The sequence below is a fragment of the Cynocephalus volans genome, chromosome 3, assembly GCF_027409185.1.
Source record: "Cynocephalus volans isolate mCynVol1 chromosome 3, mCynVol1.pri, whole genome shotgun sequence".
Classification (NCBI taxonomy): domain Eukaryota; kingdom Metazoa; phylum Chordata; class Mammalia; order Dermoptera; family Cynocephalidae; genus Cynocephalus; species Cynocephalus volans.
Window position 1 is genome coordinate 136,196,396 of NC_084462.1, and position 25,136 is coordinate 136,221,531.

Genomic DNA, 25,136 nt, shown 5'->3' on the forward strand with positions numbered 1-25,136 from the left:
CTTAATAACAACCCTAATTGTAAATGGATTAGACTCACCACTTGAAAGACAGAGACTGATGGATTGGATTAAAAAGCAAGACCCAACCATGTGCTGCCTTCAAGAGACTCATCTTACTAGCAAAGATGCACACAGATTAATAGTGAAGGGATGGAAAAAGATATACCATGCAAATAGAAACCAAAAATGAGAAGGAATAGCTATTCTTATATTGGATAAAATAGACTTTAAACCAAAAACCATAAAAAGAGACAAAGAAGGACACTATATAATGATAAAGGGATCAGTCCAGCAAAAAGACGTAACAATCATAAATACATATGCACCCAACACTGGAGCACCCAGATACATAAAAAAAAAAAACCACTATATGACCTAAAGAAAGAGACAGACCCAAGTATGATAACAGTAGGGGACCTGAACACCCCCCTCTCATCACTGGACAGATCATCCAGGCAACAAATTAACAGAGAAACACAGGATTTAAACTACACTTTAGACCAAATGGACTTGGCAGATATTTACAGAACATTTCATCCCAAAACTACAGAATATATATTCTTCTCATCAGCACATGGAATGTTCTCCAAGATAGATCACATGTTAGTTCACAATCAAGTCTCAATAACTTTAAAAAAATCAAAATCATTTCAGCTATCTTTTCAGACCAAAATGGATTAAAACTAGAAATTAATAACATACTCAGGACTCTACGCAAATACGTGGAAATTAAACAACAGGTTCCTGAATGATCTATGGGTCCAAGAAGAAATTAAACAGGAAATAAAAAAAATTCCTAGAAAACAATGAAAATAAAGACACATCATATCGAAACATTTGAGATACTGCAAAAGCTGTATTAAGAGTGAAGTTTATAGCAATAAATGCTTACATCAAAAAAATAGATTTCAAGTAAATGACCTAACCCCACACCTTAAAGAACTAGAAACACAAGAACAATCCAATCCCAGAGTTAGCAGGTGGAAAGAAATAATTAAGATTAGAGCAGAACTAAATGATATAGAACCTGCCCCCCATACAAATGATCAATAAAACAAAAAGTTTTTTTGAGAAGATAAACAAAATAGGCAACCATTAAGCTAATTTAACAAAAGAAAAAAAGAAGAGAGAAGACCCAAATTACAAAAATCAGAAATGAAAAAGGAGATGTTACAACTGATTCCACAGAAATACAAAAAATCATTAGAGGCTATTTCAACTATATGCTGACAAATTTGAAAACCAGGAGGAAATGGATAAATTTCTGGACACATACAAACTACCAAGACTGAACCAAGAAAAAACAGAAAACCTGGACAGTCCAATAAAAAGCAATGAAATTGAAGCAGTCATCAGCAATCTCCCGACAAAAGCCCAGGACCAGATGGCTTTACTGCTGAATTCTACCAAACCTTTAAAGAGGAATATCATTTCCCTCCAAATTATTCTAAAAAAATTGAAAAAGATGCCACTCTTCCAAACTCATTGTATGAGGCCAGCATCACCTTGATATCAAAACAAAGATACAACAAAAAAAGAAAACTATGGACCAATATTTCTGATGAACATAGACACAAATATCCTCAATAAAATACTAGCAATCAGATTATAGCAACACATCAAAAAAATTATACACCATGATCAAGTGGGATTTATCCAAGAGATGCAAGGATGGTTCAACATATGCAAGTCAATAAATGTGATACATCACATCAACAAAATTAAGGACAAAAGCCATATGATTATCTCAACAAATGCAGAAAGCATCTGACAAAATTCAATATCCCTTCATGATAAAGACTCTCAATAAATTAGGTATAGAAGGAAAGTATCTCAACACAATTAAAGCCATCTATGACAAGCCCACTACCAATACCATCCCAAATGGGTAAAAACTGAAGGCTTTCCCTTAAGAATAGGAACAAGACAAAGATGCCCACTATCACCACTCCTATTTAACATAGTACTGGAGGTACTGGCCAAAGCAATCAGACAAGAGAAAGAAATAAAGGGCATCTAGAGCAGAAAAGATGAAGTCAAAGTGTCCCCATTTGCAGATGACATAATCCTATATACAGAAAAACCTAAAGACTCTATCAAAAAACTCCTAGAGCTGGTTAATAATTTCAGTAATGTTGTACACTGGGGAAAAATATACACTGGGGAAAAAACTGCCTCTTCAGTAACTGGTGCTGGGAAAACTGGGTATCTATATGTAGAAGAATGAAACTAGACTGCACCTCTCACCATAAACCAACATTACTGAAATTACTAACCAGCCCAAAATGAATGCCCCCAAATCAGCTGCATTTATATTATCCAATAATGAATTAACAGAAAGAGAAGTCAAGAAAGTAAGCCTATTTACAATAGTCACCAAAAGAAAAAAAAAAAATTAAAAAAATTCTAGGAATCAATTTAGCCAAGGAGGTGAAAGATCTCTACAATGAGAACTACAAATCACTACTGACAGAAATTCAAGAAGACATAAAATGATGGAAAGACATTCCATGGTCTTGGGTTGGAAGAAACAACATTGTGAAAATGTCCATACAACCCAAAGTGATGTACAGATTCAATGCAATCCCCATCAAAATACCAATGAAATTCTTCACAAAAATAGAAAAAACAATCCTAGCATTCATACAGAACAACAAAAGACCCCGAATACCCAAAGCAATCCTGATAAAAAAAAATACACCTGGAGGCATAACACTACCTGACTTCAAATTATACTACAAAGTTACAGTAACACAAACAGTATAGTATTGGCATAAAAATAGACCCTCGGACCAGTGAAACAGAATAGATAAACCAGAAGTCAACCCACAGACTAACAGTCAATTGATATTTGACAAAAGCAACAAAAATATACACTGGGGAAAAAACTGCCTCTTCAGTAACCGGTGCTGGGAAAACTGGATATCCATATGCAGAAGAATGAAACTAGACTGCATCTCTCACCATATACCAAAATCAACTCAAAATGGATTACAGACTTGAAACTGTTAAACTACTAAGGGAAAATACAGAGGAAACACTTCAGGAACTAGGACTGGGCACAGACTTTATGAACAAGAGCCCCAAAGTACAAACAACAAAAGAAAAAAAAAAGGGATTATATCAAACTAAAAAGCTTCTGCACAGCAAAGGAAACAACAGAGTGAAATGACAACCTAAGGAATGGGAGAAAACATTTGCAAATTATACATCTGACAAGGGATTAATATCCAGAATATATGAGAAACTCAAGCAACTACACAGTAAAAGAACAAATAACCCAATTAAAAAATGCACTAAGCAGTTGAATAGATATTTTTCTAAGGAAGACATACAAATGGCCAACAGGCATTTACATAAATGCTCAACATCACTAATCATCAGGGAAACACAAATTAAAACCACATTGAGATATCATCTCACCCCATTTAGACACTATAATAAAAAAGACAGAAAATAACAAATGCTGGCAAGGATGTGGAGAGAAGGGAATGCTTCTATACTGCTGGTGGGACTATAAATTAGTACAACCACTATGGAAAACAACATGGAAGTTTCTCAAACAACTACAGATAGATGTACCGTATGATCCAGCAATCCCACTTCTAGGTATATACCCAAAGGAATGGAAATCATCATGTTGAAGGGATATCTGCAGTCTCATGTTCATCGCAGCTCTATTTACTGTAGCCAAGATACTGAAGGACCTAAATGTCCATTGATGAATGACTGGATAAGAAAAATGTGGTATATATACACCATGGAATACTACTCTGCCATAAAAAAGAATGAAATCTGCCATTTGCCACAACATGGATGAGCTTGGAGAAAATAATGTCGAGTGAAATAAACCAGGCACAGAAGGAAAAATACCACATATCCTCACTCATAAGTGGGAGCTCCGAGAGAAAGAAGGGAAGACCACAATGGTGCACTGGACTTGCAGAGGGAGAGAGCATACGTAGGGTTGCAGGGTAGGGGGTGGAGGGGTGGGTGGTTGGGGATTAACTGGGTGGGGGATATGGAATAATCACAATTTGTGGTAATGGGCATGCTGATAGTATTGATCTGGCCATCACGTCTTGGGCACAGGTGGCAATGGTCAGCTTTGTACCCCATGAATATGCATAATCAATACAAAAAAAATTCTATCACTAATGATATTTTTCTTTAGAGAGTCTACCACTCCTTTCCTTCGTCACTGTGTTTTTTAGTTTTTCATTGAGTCTGCATCCCTCATTTTACTTTTCATGACCTTTACTGCTATTTAAATGCTTATGTGAAACTAAAACAGAGTTGGACTAGAAAACTTCTAAAATATGTACAAACACTGAAATTTTAGGGATCTTTGAAAATGATCACAAGCGTCCATTGAAGACTAAAACAGGTTGTATATAACCCAGGTTGTCATCATCTCAGTACTAACGTTTACTCAATGAGAACTCTGAGCTGAATTTATGTTTCAAATTCAGCCAGAGTACCATCAGATTCCTGGCAGAGGCTTGAGGCCCAGGATGACAGCCGAATATGGATAAGAGATAGAAAACTTGAGAGTAACCACAAAAGTCAACTGTACAACACTGTTTAGTAAAATTCTAGTTTCTTTTTCTAGTATATGATTGCTACATTCTTTTTGCTCTTCCTTGACCTTTCTTTAATATCACGTTTCTTCTTTAGCTCCACTGACATAATTAGATTATTCAAAAAAATTTTAAGACATATACTCAAATTAGTTTTCTCAATTGTCCAAATGCCTTATTCATTATTAGCTGAGAAGATAGAAATAGCAATCAATCTAATTGATCAAAAAGAAATTCAGGGCCGAGCCCGTGGCGCACTTGGTAGAGTGCTGCGCTGGGAGCGCGGCGACGCTCCCGCCGCGGGTTCGGATCCTATATAGGACTGACCTGTGCACTCACTGGCTGAGTGCCGGTCACAAAAAAAAAAAAAAAAAAAAAAAGAAATTCAATTCTTGTTTTCTATTATAGACCTTACAAAGAAAATCGCTTGGTTTGGTCTGACTTCACTTTAAGGGGCTCAGGTACCATCACTGGAATAAATAGTGGCACTAGCTGGGATATGGTATGTTAAATACCTTACAGGCTAGGATGCTTCAGCAAGGAAACAACAGAGAGAAAAAGACACCGAGGATGAATGTTTACACATTTCCGTCTGAGGCCTCCAGTGTATTCAGTATGAAGCATGTTCAGTGTTTGTATTTCAAAAAGCTAACAGATGCTGTTTAATAGAAAAAAGTAAAACCTAAGATTCCTAAGGCCTGCTTCACATATAAAAGAGCAGTTACTGGAAAACCCAGTAATATTTTGTAATTATGTTATAAAATACAGTAACAATGGATTATAATATAAGCAAAATTACTGTTGTAAATAAAATTATGAACTAACAAAAGGTTTTAGCAAGGCTAATTTTAAAATAAAAATAAAGCAAGATTTAATCCAAGACATTCTCCTTATTCTGACTTTCAATAACTCTTGGAAACCTAACTGGATTAAGGTTGAATGATCTGATCAGTACTTGGGAAACTCTTCATAGCATGTACACAAAATAGAGAATAAAATTTTAATGGTATCAAAAACAGAACTTTTTTTGGCCAATTTAGTACTGCTGGAATAAACTTGTAAAATGTTACTCAGTAACTGACTTAGCTTCTAAAACAAGCCAGAATTACACATACTCTGTATATTACTTGAGTATATACAAGTACATCCCATGATAACATGCAGACACAGAAACACAAGTACTACAAAACAAAAATCACCATCTCTATTGATGAAATAATGAATTGAAAACAAAACACATGTCCAATAGCCCAGAACATCTTATTTTGAAAAGAGGTTGTGAATGTTGCTCTTTGCAAGAATTCACATATACTCCAGGTGGTTAAATTTGACTATTCCTCAATATGAAAAAAAAAAAAAAAAAAAAAGCAGACATATTCCTATGGCTAGGGGAACACACCTTTCTTCTTACTCAGTGATATCAAATTGAAAGGTCTGATGGAATTTCATACTTCTTAGGTAAAAAGGGCTTTTCACATTCCAGTGTTTAAGAATGAATCCTTTAAAATTCTTATGCATACCATCTACAGCAACATATGCACAAGTACCTTTAATGATAAGTCATATGACATGAGTTTAATTTTCCTGAGAACTAAACTAGATCTACAAAATAAACAGGCTATGAAAATGACCTGAGTTTATAGGAATCTCTAAATTCAAAAGAGATTGCTTCAGCTTTGCTAAGATCTCATCGAAAGCCTTTTATAGCAAGGGTTTCTTAGTGAGTCATGTACTTGGTCATGGAGCCTTGGGATTTTTAAGACACTAAAATGAAGTGCTTTCTGTTGTGCAAATTCAATGAAAGGCCAAAACAGCCAACAGTACTGGTGGTGCCAGGTAAAACCTACAAGTAAGCCACAGACTGTACTATCTTATCAAGAAAGGAGCAGGTGAGATGTGCAACTGACCCTCTCTGCTTCCAGTTTGACAAAGATTACTGGGAAGCTAAAAATTCCTTGCAAGATAAGCAAAGACAGCACCTTAAGTGGAACCTAGTGGAAGCCACTCAGAAGTAAGGGTTGGTTGTGGCAGAGATGGCTACTGATCCCCTTTAAGTAACTCCTCCTTTGTGTGCGAGAACCCAAGAATGTATAGGTCAAAGAGGGTAACATTGGCTTCATGGTCATTTCTCCAAATTATGAATTGCAACTTCTGTTACTATTGTTTTCAAACTACTAAGAGGTCATGTGAATTATTAGTCATGGGCAACATACAGAAGAATATGGTCTGGCTTCAATCCAAGCTTTTTCTGATTTGCTATGCAATCTAAAGCAAGGCACTTTAAATGTTTTGGTGCCTTGGTGTATTAACATGTAATATAGAATAACACTCATTTACCTACCTCAAGGAGCTACTACATACATTATTTAATGTACCCCTCTTTTTAAAGCACTTTGAGCTCCTCAGATGAAAAGCACTGTGGAAACAATTACAGCTGAGAAAGACCCTTCCAGTGCCCTAGAATCCTGATTTATGGTACCTTATGTCTCAATGTTTTCTTAAACACTTTAAAATTTGTTAGTGGCACTCCATCCCTTCATATATGTTGTTTGGCACACAAATATTTGTACATTTAAAGTAGTTGTCATATTTCCTATTCCAAAGACATTTACTAATATTCTAATAAAGTTAATGGAATGTAGCATTATGGAGTACTCTGTGTCAAGTTTAGAAAAATTTAGCTTTCTCTGAGGTACATGTGACATAATAAACTGTTCATTATTAAAAAATGATTGAAATAGTGCTATTTGTATGAAACCACAACTTTTTAATGAAAAAAAAATACTGAAAGTATGCCACAGTGTCTGTATATTCATCTGAAGAGCACAAAGATGGAGTTCTGAGAAAAAAAGGGTCTCAACACTACAGAAAATAAATGTGCTTCTTGAGTTATGTTCAAAGGAAACATTAAAAAATATGTTTCACACATTGAAATAAAGCAATTATTGGTAATAAATTATAAATACAGTAGTTCAAATATTGTTTCTTTTTTAGCATTAATTTTTCTAGACGTTAAACTGAAAAACATTTTAAATGTCACATTCTTCTTTCAAAGGAATTGTGGAAATGGAAGCTTTCACAGAAATATAAAACAATAATACCACCTTGTGATCTTTACATAGAACACATTGGACCTTGACCATTTTAGATTTACAACATATTGTGGTTAATACATTAGATTTAACCCATTAATACGCCTTCATATTTGGGAGAAATTAGATTGTGATTTTAACCTTTCCATGCAGTTGACCCAAACCTTCACTTCCAGGTCTTGCTTCGTTCTCTGCAAAACGGTTGTCACACTCACAGTCAAAATGATAGAAACTGTAAATAACTTCCTTAGGACAGAAAAAATTAAAAAAAAAAAAAAAAAACACTAAAGTGCTTTTAAATTATTTCTTGCCTTAAACAAAACTGAAACATTCTTAACCCTGATATCTCCATATCTTGACACACATTTTAACAGAAAAAAAAATCAGTTTTGGGCCATAATGTCCTTCAAGAGTTCAGACTGGATCTAAGCTGGGTTTTGCATCATTATCGTGCTCATGTTTGTACATGAAGGTTAAAAGAAAGAGGGCAACATCCAAGGACGACCAGTAGGCAGTGTGTGACGTGACGGCTGACCAGTAGCGGCTCTCCACAAGGCCTTCTCTGAGTTCAAAATCAATCCTGTGATCCAGTTCCACTAAAAAGAAAAGAAGTTAAATAAATGAGTAAAGATTACAATATGATATGTTCTATACAGACTTACTAGGGTTGAGAGTAAACATTTAGCTAATAGTGATTCTCTGCCATTTTTTTAAAAAAGTGACTCTCTACTATAAACACTTGGAAGAAAACAAACAAAACAAACAAACAATTCACCTAGTATTATAAAGCATTTTTGGAGTAAAAAAACTGGGTTCAAATCCTGACATTACCATCTAATATTTGTGCCTAATCTGTAAAATAAGGGAAATACCCTTCTAGAAGAATTATGGGCCACGCTTGCATGCAATAATGCCTATTAGAATGCAACAGATCACTCGATGGCTCCTTAATTAGGGAGGCACTATCTATCAACCAGTTCTGTGGGGATATGTTAGAAGATAACCATCTTTTTACAGTCCTAGAATGCTTTCTTCCCCACTAGGCTGAATTCCTCAAAGGCAGCTACCACTACCTTAGACTCCATCCAGTCAGCAGGGTGTAACATGTGCCTGGGATATATCACTGCTCACTAAATGTTTGTTCAACAAAAGAACCCAGCAGGAAAGTTAAACCAGGAGGAATAGCAGTGATTCTTGGGAGGGAGTAAGGACTCTGCTTTTAACAGTGCTGTCCTCAAACAATTCAATGAATTCAAACAAGTTTTTCTAAAACCCACAGAAAGTCCTTCCAATACCTGTTAGAGAAAAATCACCTAAGGCTCTAAGAGAATTTCAGTGAATTAATTTAATAAATTCTTAGAGAAAAACACTTTAAAAAGTGACATTTTGATCTTCAGAAACTCCTTTAAAACTATCAGTAAGCCATACCGAATTTTGAAGGGCCTATCTTATAAAAAACCCCAAACCACCTAGATTACTACCAATCAGACACTTAAAGTCTGCTCTTTGTTCAGACTGCCAAACTACGTTAAAAGTAAAAACTGGCAAAAATTAAGGAAAGTTGAAGAAAAAGTTGGGTTTTGCTTTACACTGGGAATTTGGTAATCACACATAGGAAATCATATCACTCTAGGGGATGATTTCGTATAAGTGTTTAGCTAATGCTTATTTTAAACAGATATTTTGTAACAATACCATTTGCTACGTTAAAATGCTCACAGAGTTGTTTTCCTGTCCAATTATGCTTTTCTGTCAAGAAATGCTCATGGATCTATCTATACATTTTTAAAGAGTTTATACCTAAGAGGTACAATTACCATTTAGGCTATAAAATATGTAAAATACATTAACAGGCTTTTTATAGTTTTTTTTTTTAAACTGCAATTTTTTTCATTTAAATAAGCTAATCCATAACAAGTCAGAAATTGCTGAAATCTATATGTGGACTTGTGAAGTAGTAATGTCCTAACCTTATATCTTTTGTATTCCATGAGGCATTTGTGTTAGATTTGTAGGCACATTCTGGCACAACAGACAGGAAGATGAAAAAAGGAGGAAACTGGAATTCTCAAGCATGGTGAAGAGGAGTCAAAGTGAAGTTAGTTACAAAGAAAAAAGACATAAGAGGAAAAACAGAAGAGATGGGAAACATACATGTTAATACTGGTGAAGACCACCAAATTATAATTTCTAAGAATTCACTTTCAAATGCCACTGCATAATGTCTTCCTAGTCCAACAGTTTTCAGTTCAAACTCTAAAGTCAAAGATTTTTCTTGTTTTGATAAGTGTTATTTGGCTCCTCTTTGATTTTATGTCCCTGAAATGTATTCTTAATATGCTTTTACTGTCCCACAACACTGCTTTTCACATGGTAGACACTCAAATTTTAAATTGTTAATATCCTATTATATTACGTACCTTTGTCATTCTCATCACCTACAGGGACTTTACTCAGTGTCACTAACTAGACTGGCTCCCCCTATCCTTTTCTTTTATCTTCAGGTTGTCCTCTTCAAAATGAGAATTAGGAAGCCAGCTTGTACCTGATGAATCTGTTTTAGTTTCTCACCTTCCTTAAAAGGTTTACCGCAGGCAGCACTGGCTATCAGTGCAGGTGACCTCACATCTATGTTGGTTATGTAGGTAGATGGATGGAATAGGGGGGCTTATGACCCATCTTCTCTCTCCTGTTCATGTAGATCACAGAATTAATGAGAGTGAAGTTCTACATGGCAGCTTTATTCTATATGTGCTATGAGATCTGCTTTAGGCCAAAGTTGGCTTAAATCTATATGGAGTTGCCTTGGACCTATGTTTTCACTATTACCATATCAAGAAAGGGTGCCACCACATAGGCTGGTAGTTTTTCCCCTGGTTCCTTTATCTGAGTTAGGTCAAAGAGAAAGAACATAAAATTATCATATGTTCTTTTTTCTCTCTCTTAAATCCTTGTGCCAGAATTCCCCTATTCAAACACAAAAAAAGAATCAGTTTCCTGAACACTTGAAGGGAAGCCAAATGAGAAAAAACAAACAAACTGGTCTTAAATAATTATGTTCTTTGCTTAAACTGTTTTAAAACGTGAATTATTTTCTTTCCAGGGAGTCACACATATAGGCATATTTCCATTCCTATTCCCCAAAGTAGAATGTCTGTAACCTTGATAGTGTGAAGGTGAAGTCTCACCAGTACTGTACTTTCATCAGAGAATTCTTTTGTGCACAAGGCTTGTCAACATGGATATGGTATTAGAAAAACAACATATATGAAAGAAGCAAGCATCTTTGTATAATAATGTGTATTAATAGGATAGGTTGCTACCATTTAATCAAGCATATCAATTTCCCTAGAGAAATTTTCAAAAACCTTATCAATCTTAAACGCTATCTAATTTGTAATAACTATTATCATAATTGCATGATTTTTGGCTCCAGATAGAACCAAGAAAAATAGTTAAAGTACTAACAAAGGATACTCTGTGCTTCCAAATGACTGGTGAAAGATTCATTCATAGTAAGAAAGACTATGTTCAGAGTTCTTGTTGGCAAGTTATGTCTTCTTATTTCTGTGCTGCCTCAGAGCAACTATATATTTTATGTGGTTAAATGTTTGACATTCAAGGAATATTTACATTTTGTGAATTATCATACATCCAAATATATTTAAGAACATTCCCAGCCATCCTTTATTTTAAAACAGCAACTAATAAAATCTCTAAAATGAGTTTTATTATCAGTTGTCCCACCAAAAAATTTTTCCCAACCCTAATTTATCCTGAAAGACGTTCAAATATCTAACATTCAACAACAGATAGACTATGTAGGTAAATCTCAAATATAAAAAACTTCAGGAAATGGCCAGGTTTGTTGGGCCCCCCACAATCTGGTTTAACAAACTTTTCTAATCATATTCAGAGCTACTCCCTTCTACTCATCCTTGGTTCTTCTCAAGGAAACTAACCTATAGTTCTCTACATACCCTGTGCTTCCCACCCCTGTGGTTTTGCTAATGCTGTTTCTTTTCCCTGCAATGTCATTTCATCTGTGTATCCAAATCCCACTTCTTTCACAAAGCCGTTTATGATTTCTTCAGATGAAAGCAATTTCTCATTCCTTAAAACTGAGTCATTTATCTGTATCTCTGTTATGTAGCTCATCACATTCCACCATATGTTATATAATTATTTATGTGATTATCTACCTTCCCTACTAGCATATATAATCTCTGGAAAATACTTAATTTTTATACCAGTGTTTATTATCTTTATGAACCGTTTTGAAGTCTGTTTCATCTTGGTATACTTTCTACTGACTAGCATGGTATCTTGGCTCATGGTAAACATTTAATAAATAATGAATGAAAACGGGAGAAGAGAAAACAGAAGCCATACAGATATTACCACCTGAATCAATGTGGTGTAGTTATGGTTAGTGGTCTAACTGTTTAGGTAGTTAGGATAGTTTTGAGATAGTGGATATAAGGGATACTTAATTGCAGGACAAATGTATGAGTGAATTAATTTTCCTTCTTCCAACTAAAAACGCAAAAAGAATAAATCAAATTATTTCTTTATGGAAGTGACTGGCTATTATATGGGCAAAAACCAAAGAGAGCACTTATATAAGATCATTTCTTAAGGGAATTAACTCAGTTATATCATCAAAAACTGTTGCTATGAAGTCGAAAACACAGCTTGTTACACTAAAACATTGTTTTGGAACTTGTATCAAGTAATATGAGAGAATTTTTTTGAAAACTGAAAAAAATTATGAAAATTGGTGATCAAATAAACTAAAATTAAAAGTGGTTAAAAAACCCAAAGAAAAACCTGTAGCATGTTTTTGTCAAAAACAAAATCCAATATTTAAAAAAAAAAAAAAGGAAAAGAGAGCTGTGAAAAAGGAATGAGAAGTTAGTCATAAAAATAATTTTAAACTGCTAATAGTCTTTAGTGACACATTTAGAATGTGCTGAAAATTAAGAGATTAGAATATCACTTGCATCCAATAACACTATTTCTAAAGTGAATCCACCCCCTAAAGTACATTAAATATTTGTGTTGAAACTAGGTATGAGCTATGGCATACCTACAACCTGAAGTGGTAATGTTACTGATATCTGAAATAACCAGGAATGATAAATTCTTTGTATTATGAAACCCTTTACAACTAAGTGTATTACATGAAAAGAACAGTGAACCTTATTGAAGCTTTTAGAATAAAGAAAGAAAATGGCCTAATGCTTCTCTACTCTCTAAAAGGTTCCTTATTTGTAGGAGTGGAGAGGAATATCACATATTTTAGTGCATTAAGTGACTAATCAACATTTGGGTTTCAGGACTACTATTATTTAAGATTAGAAAATATGAGAGGAAAGTATATATAAAGTAGTCTGTAATGCTAACATTAAAGCAGATCTCATAGAAGAAGTGATCCAATTTTTCGATGAGTGGAAGAACTCTAAGATCATTTTCATAGTATTCTGAATGCTATCCCTGACATATACCATACCGAGGGTATTATCTTTATTCTGTATTACATTTTCCGGAAAAAGAAGTTGTGGGAGATTAAAGAACGATTCCTGAAGTCTGAAATCTGTGAAAAAAAAACACAAGACACTGTAAAGTGTTGGCTAATGGTTAAAAATGGCCTTCAATGATACAGGGGCCAAAAGTTAGAACAATATTCCCAAATAAGCTGATTCAATTTAACATACATAAAGAAGCACACACCTTGGTTTTTGTGAGTAGCTCTTTCATGGAAAATGTAAGCATAATTAATTTTGAAATATGACATCATAATTTGTTAACACCCAGATATCCCCTAAATTTATAGCTAATTTACGTTTTAATCTAGAGATAAAACAATTCTAAAAGAAACATCTTTTCTTTTTGTAATATGTTACAAACATGGGGGTGGGTGGCAGGAACAAGAAATGAAATTGTAACATCACTGAAAAGAAGCCTAGACTTTTCAAAAGAGATGAAGAATAGCTATGTAAAATGCTTCAACTTGATGAAAATAAAGATTTCAAAAGAAACCCTGATCATGAATTCAAAGTCTGTGTCCATCTTACCCTCAATAGCGAAAGAATCAAAGTTGGTAGCTGCAGAATAAAGGTTATCCAGAAGAAATGAGGCCAATCAATGTGAATGGAAAGAAGAAAGGAAGGAAGCCAGAATTACCTAATCACAGTGACCAATTTCCAGAAAGAAGACTGAAAAAAGTTTTATGATTTGCAAGATTGCCGAGATAGCAATTATGACGTAAGAAATTTGTCTAAATCTGGATTACACAGAAGAATACATTATCGAAGCAAGTCAAAGAATTAGTAGGGCAAATCTTGGGGATTTGTTTTAAAAGGCAGAATCTTATTGCAGTAGTAGTCCAATTTTAATAGTTATGTCTATATCTAGAGACAAATATATGTAACTAAGACTCATGATTAACTCATATTTAGTTGAGTCTATACGTGACAAGATATTTACCAGCAAAGAATTTATATGCAAGAATGACATGATATGTATTTGTTAAGCCATCAAAATAATAACGATGCAATACAGCTAAGCACCTCTACTGACTGCTGTTCTAGAAGAAATTGAAGTTTACTCTACCATCATTTTGAAATTACAATGTTAAATAGTAAAAAAAACTGTGGAAGTTTTTTTTTTTTTTTTTTTTTTTTTTTTTGGGGGCTAGTATAGGGATTGAACCCTGGACCATGGTGCTATCAGCACCATGCTCTCTAATCAACTATCTAACCAGCCAGCTCTAGATTCCCTCTCTCTATGTATGTCTTCATTACCCTTTTTTGGGAGCTCAAATCCTACCCTGCTCTTCTTGCTCCCTCATTTACTCAATGCTTACTAGCATCGCTGTTGTGCAGTAGCAGTATTACAAGGAACTGTGACTTTTTACCTGCCACCCTACCAATTCTTTAAAATTAATTTTCCTCAGAAGTTAAAGTTTTCTTTTGACATCTGCATGTCACAATGGAATTTTGTATTTTCACAATCACATTTTTGGTATTAAGTAGAGAAGAGAACTTAAGTCAGCAATAATATAGGAACTCTTGTAGGGAAACCAAAATATAAGTTTTGTACAATATCAAAGTCTAAAAAGAATTTTCTAGACAGTGTTCAAAAGATTTGCAATTATAAAAAATTCAGTACTCAGAATCTGGTACAGATAGCATTAAATAAAAAATGCTGTTGGCCCAAACAGGAATGTCTAGCCCTATCGGTAATTCATCCTGGAGTGGGGTTGACTGTGGAGGAAATATCCAGTTTCTAGGGCCATCATACCTGAACTTACTTCCTTTTAAAGGAAGTTTTATGGATGGCAATGATTGCCAGTCATATTAAAACTTAAGAGTAGCAGATACAGTAAGAACACAATGCTACAAATAACTGAAATGAAATCTCTATAAAAAGTTTTAGAGAAAGAAAGCAAACTTTTCCTCCTGCAATAGTTACAGAAAGGGAATACCTAGTTTCAGAATCTCTATTTCTTTACATACATCAGTAGAAAACTAGGATTTAATAGTTTTAAATAATCTTCAAGTTTAGTCACTTGGAAGTGAATATATACTAACTATATTAGTGTTTCATAACTATTTGAGATTTTAAACTTTATAAGTCCACTAGAAAAAGTTAAATAAAGCTCCATTTTAATGCTAAGTCCAACATAACTATCCATTCATTCACTCATTTTTTGAATACCTACTTTACACCAGGTAGCTGGGATAGGATTGGGAGCCATACACTGGATCCAATAAAATTTCTAAGGCTTTGAAGGTTTATAATTAGGTTGGAGGAAGCAAACGGTGGGATTAGAAGTAGGATGGCTTTGGCATACCAGTTTTAAAAGTCTCAAGATTGGATACAGCACAGATTTGAAGCAATTACCTGAATTTTTAAGTCTCAGAAGACCATATTAACAAAAATCTATTTTGTAAAAATCAGGGGGTACTTACCCAAAAGAGATATGTTTTATGCTTGATGTTTAAGACCCCTGTGCCACAAGGCCCTGATTATTAATGTTCTAATTATTAATTCCCAATGCAGAGAGTAAAAACTACATTTAATTGGCAATTATTCTTAAAAATGTATGCAGAAGGAAAGTTTAAAAGCTAAGGTATGCTTAGATCTTAGATTTGACTGCTAGTTTACTATCTGAAACCTCCCTGCCTGCCCCAAGTTTTAAAAAGATACAGTATAAACTTAAGGAAAGAACTGTATGAACTAACATGCAGAATCAAGAAAGCCAGAACTGCTGTGTGGAAGGGTCTGTGTTGCCACAGTTGTAGTAGGAGGCGGGGCAACTGGCTTCTTCTCATCTTCCATTGAGTCTTTTGATGTCTCAGATGGCTGTGATGCAGATGAACGTCCAAATCTTGAGAACAACATTCCTCCAAGTCCCTTTCCAATGCTAGCAGCCCCTGTATTTCACAAAACAGGGCAGTCATTCTGTTGAATCATACCACACACCAGGCTAAAGAGCACCACCCATAATTACAGCCAATTGGCAGAGGGACCAAGCCCTAGTCATGTTTTTCCAGGGTGGGAACATAAGAAAATTACAATTTATACTGTAGGTTTCTAAATAAAAATGGCGTTGAATAGAATGAGAACTTATAAACTCTAGGAAGTAGCTTATAGAAATATACAAACAAAGGAATAAAGAGTTTATTCTATTCATGTGATCATTGTTTATTAAAATATTTGGCAAGATTAAAACCGTTAATAAAAGAACCACCCACGCCATTGACATGGGTATATATTTACTATTGATATACTTAGCACTGAAGTTAAGTGGATATGATATAAAAAGCCATCAATAAGCAGTCTGTGAGTATGAAGAAGTGAAATATCAAATGAGTCCAGCAGATAAAGCCTATTTATAGTGCCATCTTGTGGCATTTTATATTAAGGCAACTTGTAACCAAAAGCAACAGACAAATTCAAGTGGTGCATAATTGAGTTCCAGGGATACACCAAACACTGTGCTAGTACTGGAGATAACTTAAACAGAAATTAAATATCCCTGTTGCCCTCGGAAACACAAAGTTTGAGAGACATTTAAAACAGATCAGAGAACTGGTTCGGGGGGGCACCCTTAGAACACAAGCACTCTCTCATTTCACAGATGAGGAAGTAGAGCATTACAAAGTATGCGATTTACTATAGATCTCACAGTAGGATCAAAATGAGGGACTTGATTTTCAGAACAATGCTATTTGTGTTCCATCCAGCTATCTCATATTCTAAAACTAGAGGATCTGATCTAATCAGAGCATGTTAAAGTTTTTTGGTCTTCAAATATGAACAGAGAAGAGGGTAGTTAATTCTACACACAGGGATTAAACATTGAAGTTTTGTAATAAAGTCTTTCCAAGTCCCCCAATTTACAAAAAGTGCTTATATTCATATACAAAAAGTGCTTATACTCATACAAAAAGTGCTTATATTCATAGATAAGGAATGCTTAAGAGAAATTACCTAATATGCTTGCTTTGCCTATATTCGTTATAGATTCCCCATAGTGTCGGCGGGACAAGACTGGTGAGGTCACAGGGCTTGGCATAGTTGAAATGCCTTCATTCTCTAAAATTGAGGTAGGTTCTTTTGCTGGGTTGAGTAAGCTTGGCTTCATATGCTCATAAGGTAGAGGATTTGAAGTGTTGTACCAGTGGATCTGGACAGGTGAAATGTTGCTGTAGTGTTTCAGTATTAATGGTTCTAACCTATAAGCCTAAAAAAAAAAAAAAAAAATCAAAGAAACGCAATATTAAGGATAATGCTTGGATTTAGTAAAATGTTCTTATTCTATTACATGCTAAGTAGACCTTAGAGAGGGAATTAAAAAGAAAAAATGGATATTTCAAACACATATTTCTATTTGTCAGTTAATAATATGTGGTTGGTCAGTTAATAATATGTGGTTGGTCTAATTATATATTCTTAATGAGGAAATTATGAAAAAAAAACAACTGGAGTTAGTCTAGGCTGGTAGTGTCCATTAATTAGTTTTTCATAGAAATAAATTAATTTTTATTATGTTCTGATGTCACCTAATGATTAGATTTATGTTAGTTTCAAAAACAAAGCTGAAGTAATAGGTAGTAATCTGGAAAACAGCAAATAGAGTCAATTTTTAATATTTTAGGGGTTCTATTAAACTCTATTTTCAAATAGATTAATACAGCAACAGCACAAATAAGATGCCAATATAAGACGATTTGTGTAATGTGAAGTACGGATGATATAGCAGAAAGGGCAATGGATGTGGTATCAGGATTCCCCAAGTTCATATTATGGCTTCTGTCACTTATTAACTGGATGACACTTATCAGGTCACAGGTCTCAGAGCCTCAGTTTCCTGAGTTGTAGAAAGGAGACAACACTCTCTCCCTTACAGAAATGTGAGAAAGAACAGATATGTTTGTAAAAAGTGTCTTGCATAGTTTTGACACAAACTACTAAAAAAAAGGTATTAATAAAAAACTACAGAAAGATTATATAGTGAAAAATAAAAATTTGTAATAATGAGTTTGGAACCCTCCTTTATAACACAACAAAGGTTAAGATGTACAAAGGACAGAATGAGAAAAATGAATGTATATTAATGAAATGCATACTGACTGGCTGTGTTTTCACATATATTTTACTTAATCTTAACAACCCCATGAGGTAAATTATATTTACCTACATTATAATGATAAGATACAGTCTCAGAAGTAACCTGGCCAGGATTGTGCTGTCTGTATTAGAATCTATTCGACTTCCAGTTCAGACAAGCTTATTTTTTTAAATATAGCAGTTGTGAGTCTTTAATATGGGAGATTTTCTAAACTTCTAGTGGTTAGTCAATGCTATATTTATGTGATACTAGCTAAATATCCTTTAAAGGACTTTACATAATTACATAAAGCTGTTTTTCAGAGAATGAATGTTATTTAAAACAATTTGTTTTAATATTTAGTTATACCTAGCCTTGTCCCCAAAAGGATTTAAAGAAGCATTTTTCTTATCTAAAAATTTTACTTGGCAGCAAGCAAGAGAGCATGCCCAGGGTCCTAGGCAAGGAGCCAAGGGCTGCAGCTTCCTTTGCCTGGAAACAGACAAGAGAGCATGCCTGGAGTCCTAGGCAAGGAACCAAGGGCAGTACCCACTGCCCAAAAGCAGGCAAGAAAGCATGCAGAAAACACCACTTCCACATGGGTAGCCCATCACAGCCACTGCCACAGCCATCGCTGCTGAAAAAGTGGCTTGATGCCACAGCAGCAGCCACTGCCACCGTTCAGGTGGCCCACTGGACACTCGACTGCACTGATACAAGGAGAGTCACCAGCAGAGATCAGAAAAAGAAGATGACATCTTTCTTCTCAAAGTCCACTCCAGAGAAACAGAAGAAGAAACTTTTACCAGATGATCAGACATCAACATAGAGATACCACAAATATGAAAACCCAAGAAAATATGAGACGACCAAAAGAATACAGTAATTCTCAAATACCAGACCCTACAGAGTAGAAAACCCTTGAAATGACTGAAAAGGAATTCCAAGCAACAATCTTATGGAAACTCACTGAGATACAAGAAGACTCAAACAACATAATGAAACAATAAAAATCCAGGATATGAAGGAGAAAATTTACAAAACAATTACTACCTTAAAAAAGAATGCAGCAGAGCTCATGGAACTGAAAGATTCACTCAATGAAATAAAAAACACAACTGATAGCTTAAGCAGCAGGTTGGAACAAGCAGATGAAAGAATTTCTGATCTTGAAGATAGTCTCTTCGAAATAACCCAAGTGGACAAAAAAAGGAAAAAGAATTTTCAAAAATGAAGAAAATCTAAGAGAGCTAGCAGACAACCTGAAGTGCACAAACATTTGAATCATGACTGTTCCAGAAGGGGAGGAGAAAGGAAAAAGCATGGCAAAGCTATTCAACAAAATAATAATGAAAAACTTCCCAGGTATAAGGAGAGACATGGACCTTCAGATCCAGGAGTCTCAAAGATCCCCAAACAGATTTCACCCAAAAAAGACCTCCAGGACACATTATAGTCATTAAAAGCTCAAAGACAAAGAGAATCTTAAAAGAAGCAAGAGAATAGCATCAAGTCACCTCCTAGGGAGCCCTTATCAGACTAACAGTAGGCTTCCAAATGGAAACTCTACAGAACAGAAGAAAATGGGATGATGTATTCAAAATACTAAAAGGAAAAAAACTGCCAGCCATTAATTCTGTACCCAGCAAGGCCATCCTTCAGAAAGGAGTGAAAAATAGTGTACTTTCCAGACAAACAAAAACTGCAGGAGTTTGCTACCACATGACCAGACCGACAAGAAATCCTCAAGGAAATCCTGCATCTGGAATCTGAAAAACAATAATTGCTACCATGAATACACAAAAAGAACAAAACCCACTGGTAGAACAAAAATGTAAATGAGAAAGAAAAAGAAACAAAGTCTTACCACTACAAAAAACTATAATGACAATGCAATAAGGCCCCTGATTTGTTTCTGATTTTAGTAATTATGGTCTTCTCCTTTTCTTGGTCAGTCTAGATAAAGGTTTGCAAATTTTGTTGATCTTTTTAAAGAAGCAACTTTTCGTTTGGTTGATTTCCTCTACTGTTTTTTGACTCCCTATTTCATATATTTCTGTTGTAATCTTTGTTATCTCTTATTTATATCTGCTTTTGATTTAGTTTGCTATATATTTTCTATTTTTTTAAGGTAAAAATTTACAATACTGGTTTGAGACTTTTCTTATTTTTAATTTAGGTGTTCACAAGTATAAATTTTTCTCTAAGTACTGCATAAGCCCAGCATCCTTTAAATTTTGGTATGTGGAGCTTCCATTTTTATCTCAATGTACTCTGTAATTTCCCTGTGATTTTTTCTTTTTACCCATTGTTTATTTAGAAGAGTGTTGTGTAATTTTTACACATTTGTGAATTTTCTAAATTTCCTTCTGTTATTGTGGTCAGCGAATGTATTTTCTATATCTTAGTCTTTCTCCTAGAGAAAAAAAAAAAAAGGAAAAATTTAAACATAACAAAACAAAAGATCATGGAAAGACTTCGGTGATCTTTCAGTTCAATTTTTCCACAAACTTTTTGAAGTGGCCTTTTGTTTATATTCTGTTTTATTGATTTTTTTTAAAGCAATTTATCTTGCTAAACTTAGGTATTTAATTTCTGTCCCTGATTTCTTTTTGTTAAGTACACTTGTTGATATGCTCAGATATTAACTTGCCTTTGAGAAGTTTATTCATCTTCTTCTGTTGAAATTAATTCCATATTTTCATGCTTTTGGAAGACTTTAGAGAGCGATTTCAAATAATTGTAGAGATTATAAAATGAAATATGTAAATATTAAGTTTTACATCTCCAGTTTTTTGTGAAAAATTGAAGCCCTATTTTGTACAGAGTATTTTGTTATTCATCTATTATTCAGTTTATGTATTTATTTGAACAAATAAATGTGCATGTCCTTAAAAAAATAAAATAAAATGAGAGAAAAAAAAAATCTTACTTGGCATTACAGTTAACCTGGATGCAAGATCCTTGAAGTGCTTACATTAAAAAAAAATTATTTATAGCACAAATATAACAAAGAATGAAAAAATCCAACATTTTACAATTCTACTAGGCTAAAATAAATGGTTCTACTTTTTCATGTTTAATATATAATATTTGAATATTTTTATTTTTAAGAGGATCTACCAAACATAATTCATATTGTAGCAGGCTTTAGAGAAAAAAAAGTATTTAAAGCAGGATTTTTAAGATCTATGGTTGTTAGGTTACTGGTATTACAACTGGTTAAGGTTTCAAAGTCCCGTAGACTCCTGTCTCTTGTATTAATTGTCCAGGAATAATATTTTTACATCATGTTCTTATATTACAAGTACAACATAAACAGATCACGTCTAAGGTATTTTATTTCATGAGCCCTAAATTAACCAAAACACAAATGTTTTAAGAATATGAACTTCTGCAAATATAATCAGATAAATGACCTCTTTTGTTAATTCAATGGTACCTTGCAAGATTTCTTATAGATTCTTTTAGAAACATTTTAATATTGAGAAAAAAAGGTCTATATTGCAACTCACCACTGGATCTGTAGGATGAAAAATATTCAGTAACCGGTTACAAATCTCTCTAGGCAAAATATGGTCTTGACTTCCGGTGTTTCCTGGGCGGATGCCACGCAACGCCAAAAACACTGCTAGTGGGGATCCCATACAGAAAAAGTTCTCAACCTAAAATGATAAAGCCATCCTAAATTTTATTAAGTTTACTCATAATGTTAATAATTATTATTAGTAATTAATAATAATTAATTTATTAAATGTTTTTTCAATGAAATTTGGCCATAACATAATATATGGTCAAATAAAAATAATAAAATTACCTTTAAGTATATTTGTCTTTTTTTAATGAGCTTTGTCCAGATGGTTTCTGCATTGTTAACTATATGCTAACCATTAATCATTCTAGAATTATTTATTTCCAGAAGCAACTTCATTACATTTAAATCTAATAGAAGGTGAAGAATGAGAAGGATAATTTCATTGTGTGAGTGTTTCTGTACACCAATCAGAGATTAATTGAGCTACTTCTTTGTATGAAGTAATATGCTAGGTGCTGCGATGAACATAAAGACCAACGAGGACCAATAAGGCAGAGCTTCTGCACTCAGAGTTTACAATCCTATGGCGGAGGCAGAATAAAATAAGTGCATAAGCAAGAAGAGAGCTATAGGAGAGTGAAGAAAAGAATACTTAATTCCAATTCTGAGGGCTTTACAGAGAAGGTAGCATTTGCATTGGCCAGTAAAAGATGAAAAGGATTTCCACAGTCCAGTTTGGAACACTAGGGCAGGAAAGAATGACATACAGATTGATAGAACCACATGAACTAAAGCAAAGGAAGGAAAGAACCTGGCTTAATTTTGAAAGAATAGTCTGATATGGCTGAAAAATTGGGTGTGAGGAAAAAGTAGCTTGGAATAAGTTTGACTAAGAAAGTTGGACCTCATTTATTTTACAGGTGGTAAAGGAGAACAGGATTTGACCCACATTTTAGGAAGTTAAACTTGGTAGCAATGTGTGGAGGAATTAGAACACTGAGAGTGTGGTGACCTGGAGACAAGTTAGGATTCTATAGAAAGAGTCTAGGCAAGAGATAATCTGAACTGGGGCAGCACAAGCTGTTCCATCCAGAAATGAAAATGTGGGAGAACAGAGTATGAACTCAACATGATCAAATGAAGATGGGGATGGGGAATAAGTCAGACAATTCACCAGATTGGGGTCTGTCTGAGTGGGATGATAGTGGTTCCACTAATTTTATTAGGAAACTCTAGGTAAATCCTGTTTTTCATTCATAATAAGTTGGAGGTATCTGTAACATGTAATATGTACCTGAAAATTTAGGGCAAGAGATACAGAACTGGATATGCCACGATCCAAATCTATGTGTCACCATCATAGAAGTGACATGCAAAATCAAGGGAATGAGTAAGCTTGCCTAGTAAGTACATACAATAAGAGGAGGGCTTCATATAGCACCATAAGGAGTGTCTACATTTAATTAGCAGTTGAAGGAGGTGGATCTACAGAAGGGAGAGGGAAAGGAGAAAGAGAACCAGAATAAAGTAGTATTATGGAAGCCAGGGGAGGAGAGGGCTTCAAGAAAAATAGGGTGGTCAACAGCACTGGATTCTAACACCCTTCCCTCCTAAATCAATGCTACCTCTCGTGTGTCCCATCTTGAAGAGTGACCCCAAATTCATCCTCTCCTCACATCCCCAATATCCAATAAGTCACTTTAACAGATTCTAACTCTAACATTTCACCTAATTACCTGTCACCTGGACTATACTGTAACTGTGTCCCTGCCTCCAATTATATACACCTTTAATCCCTTCTCCACAGTGCCCCAGAGTGATTTTTCTTTTTTTTCCAAAATGAAAAAATATATATGAACAAATATATATTTTCAAAAGGTACATTTATGTTAAGGAAGGTTTGAGAAAAAGCTTTTTAAAGGACTGGGTGACTTATATACTTGAAGGATGAAAATTAACTTGTGCCAATAAAAATTAAAAAATAAGAAAGAACATTTTAAATAATAGGAACACATGAAAATATCGATTTCCGAAAGGAGTAAGGTCATTTCTTCTATAAAGCGAGGAAAGAAAAAAGGACAGAGAAAGATGCAAGAAATAGTTGAGACAGAGGAGAAAGCTATGTATATTCTTTCTGCTTGTTACACAAATGTGTGTGCACGCCACCCCCCCCACACCCTACCTAGCTAATTGGCCAGGCACTCCATAAACATTTGGTAAATTGTTATATCCATGCAGTAAACCACCTTTCTTCCTTTGCTTATGATGAGATTGCAGTTTGATAGAGAAACACACAAAGGAATTATTCTCTCTCAGATAAGGGTAATGACTTCTTTAGAGATATCTATATCAATCAAAGAATTTTAAAGGTGAAAAAGAGCTTTAGACATTTAGTCTAAGCCCCTTGTTCAGAGATGAGTAAACAGATGAATTCAGAGATGTTAAGTGATATGGCTAATGCTATATAATTAGTTAGTGGCAAAGCCTCATGATTAGAACAAAAGTTTCCCATTCTCCACACCAATGTTTGTCAATATTTTTTTAAAAGTTCAATTGGCAACTGTGACATATCTAACACTTGTTTTCTGAACGTAAATCCATAAAAGACTTCTATTCTCTTTCAAACCCTGCAGTCCTAAATACTAATTTGTCAGTTATTCCTTTTTAAATTTCAGATTTCTGTATTTTTTCTTTGAGTAATTAAATAACAATTAAAAACCTGTATTAGATTATACAAAGGTACTTCAAAAAATTGTGGAAAAATAGAAAGATAATACATATCTTTCCATGAACTTTTTGAAGTACCCTCATATATAACTATGTATCAGAAGGAAACACAATTATAGTGTATAAGTTCTAGTAATGTGATTTTGAATTTTGAGATCCTAATATACTTAGTGGATCCTACCCAACTCTCCAGTAAAAAATCCAGAACATGAAATAGAAGAGTTTATGTTTTCCACCAGATCAATTCTATAAACTTATCAGTAGTTATATATAATAATGATGGTAGATATTGAACTCAAATTCTAGGTCACGATGATTCCAAGACAATACTCTCACAGTTTTAAAATTTATGTTATAACTTTATCATATAATTTTTAATTTATGATATGTTAAAAAAAAAACTTTGTAAGACATAGATTCAATATAAAATTCTTACTGTTTTAAAAAAATTTCTTCATCATTCCACATCTTAACTTGTGGTTTGTTCTTATGATAAAAGAAACACATTTCAAGAAGAGTTAATATAGTACACAGGTACGAGCATATATTCAACAGGAATTGAGTATTAGGAACTTATGACA

At 34.2% G+C, this 25,136-nt stretch overlaps 1 protein-coding gene across 3 annotated transcripts in view; it reads right to left on the reverse strand.

The window, feature by feature from the left end:
- Positions 1-7,985: 7,985 nt before the first annotated feature.
- Positions 7,986-25,136, reverse strand: part of DDHD1 (DDHD domain containing 1) — an 81,042-nt gene continuing 63,891 nt past the window's right edge. For 2 of the 3 annotated variants that reach the window (XM_063090694.1, XM_063090693.1), the window contains 5 exons: positions 21,809-21,958; positions 17,174-17,426; positions 15,922-16,113; positions 13,185-13,268; positions 7,986-8,268 (listed from right to left, as the gene is read on the reverse strand). In XM_063090694.1, coding sequence (XP_062946764.1) covers positions 8,087-8,268; positions 13,185-13,268; positions 15,922-16,113; positions 17,174-17,426; positions 21,809-21,958 — 861 coding nt within the window. In that variant the 3' untranslated portion in view covers positions 7,986-8,086. The remainder of the gene's footprint in view (positions 8,269-13,184; positions 13,269-15,921; positions 16,114-17,173; positions 17,427-21,808; positions 21,959-25,136) is intronic. The other variant, XM_063090695.1, reaches the window with a different exon arrangement.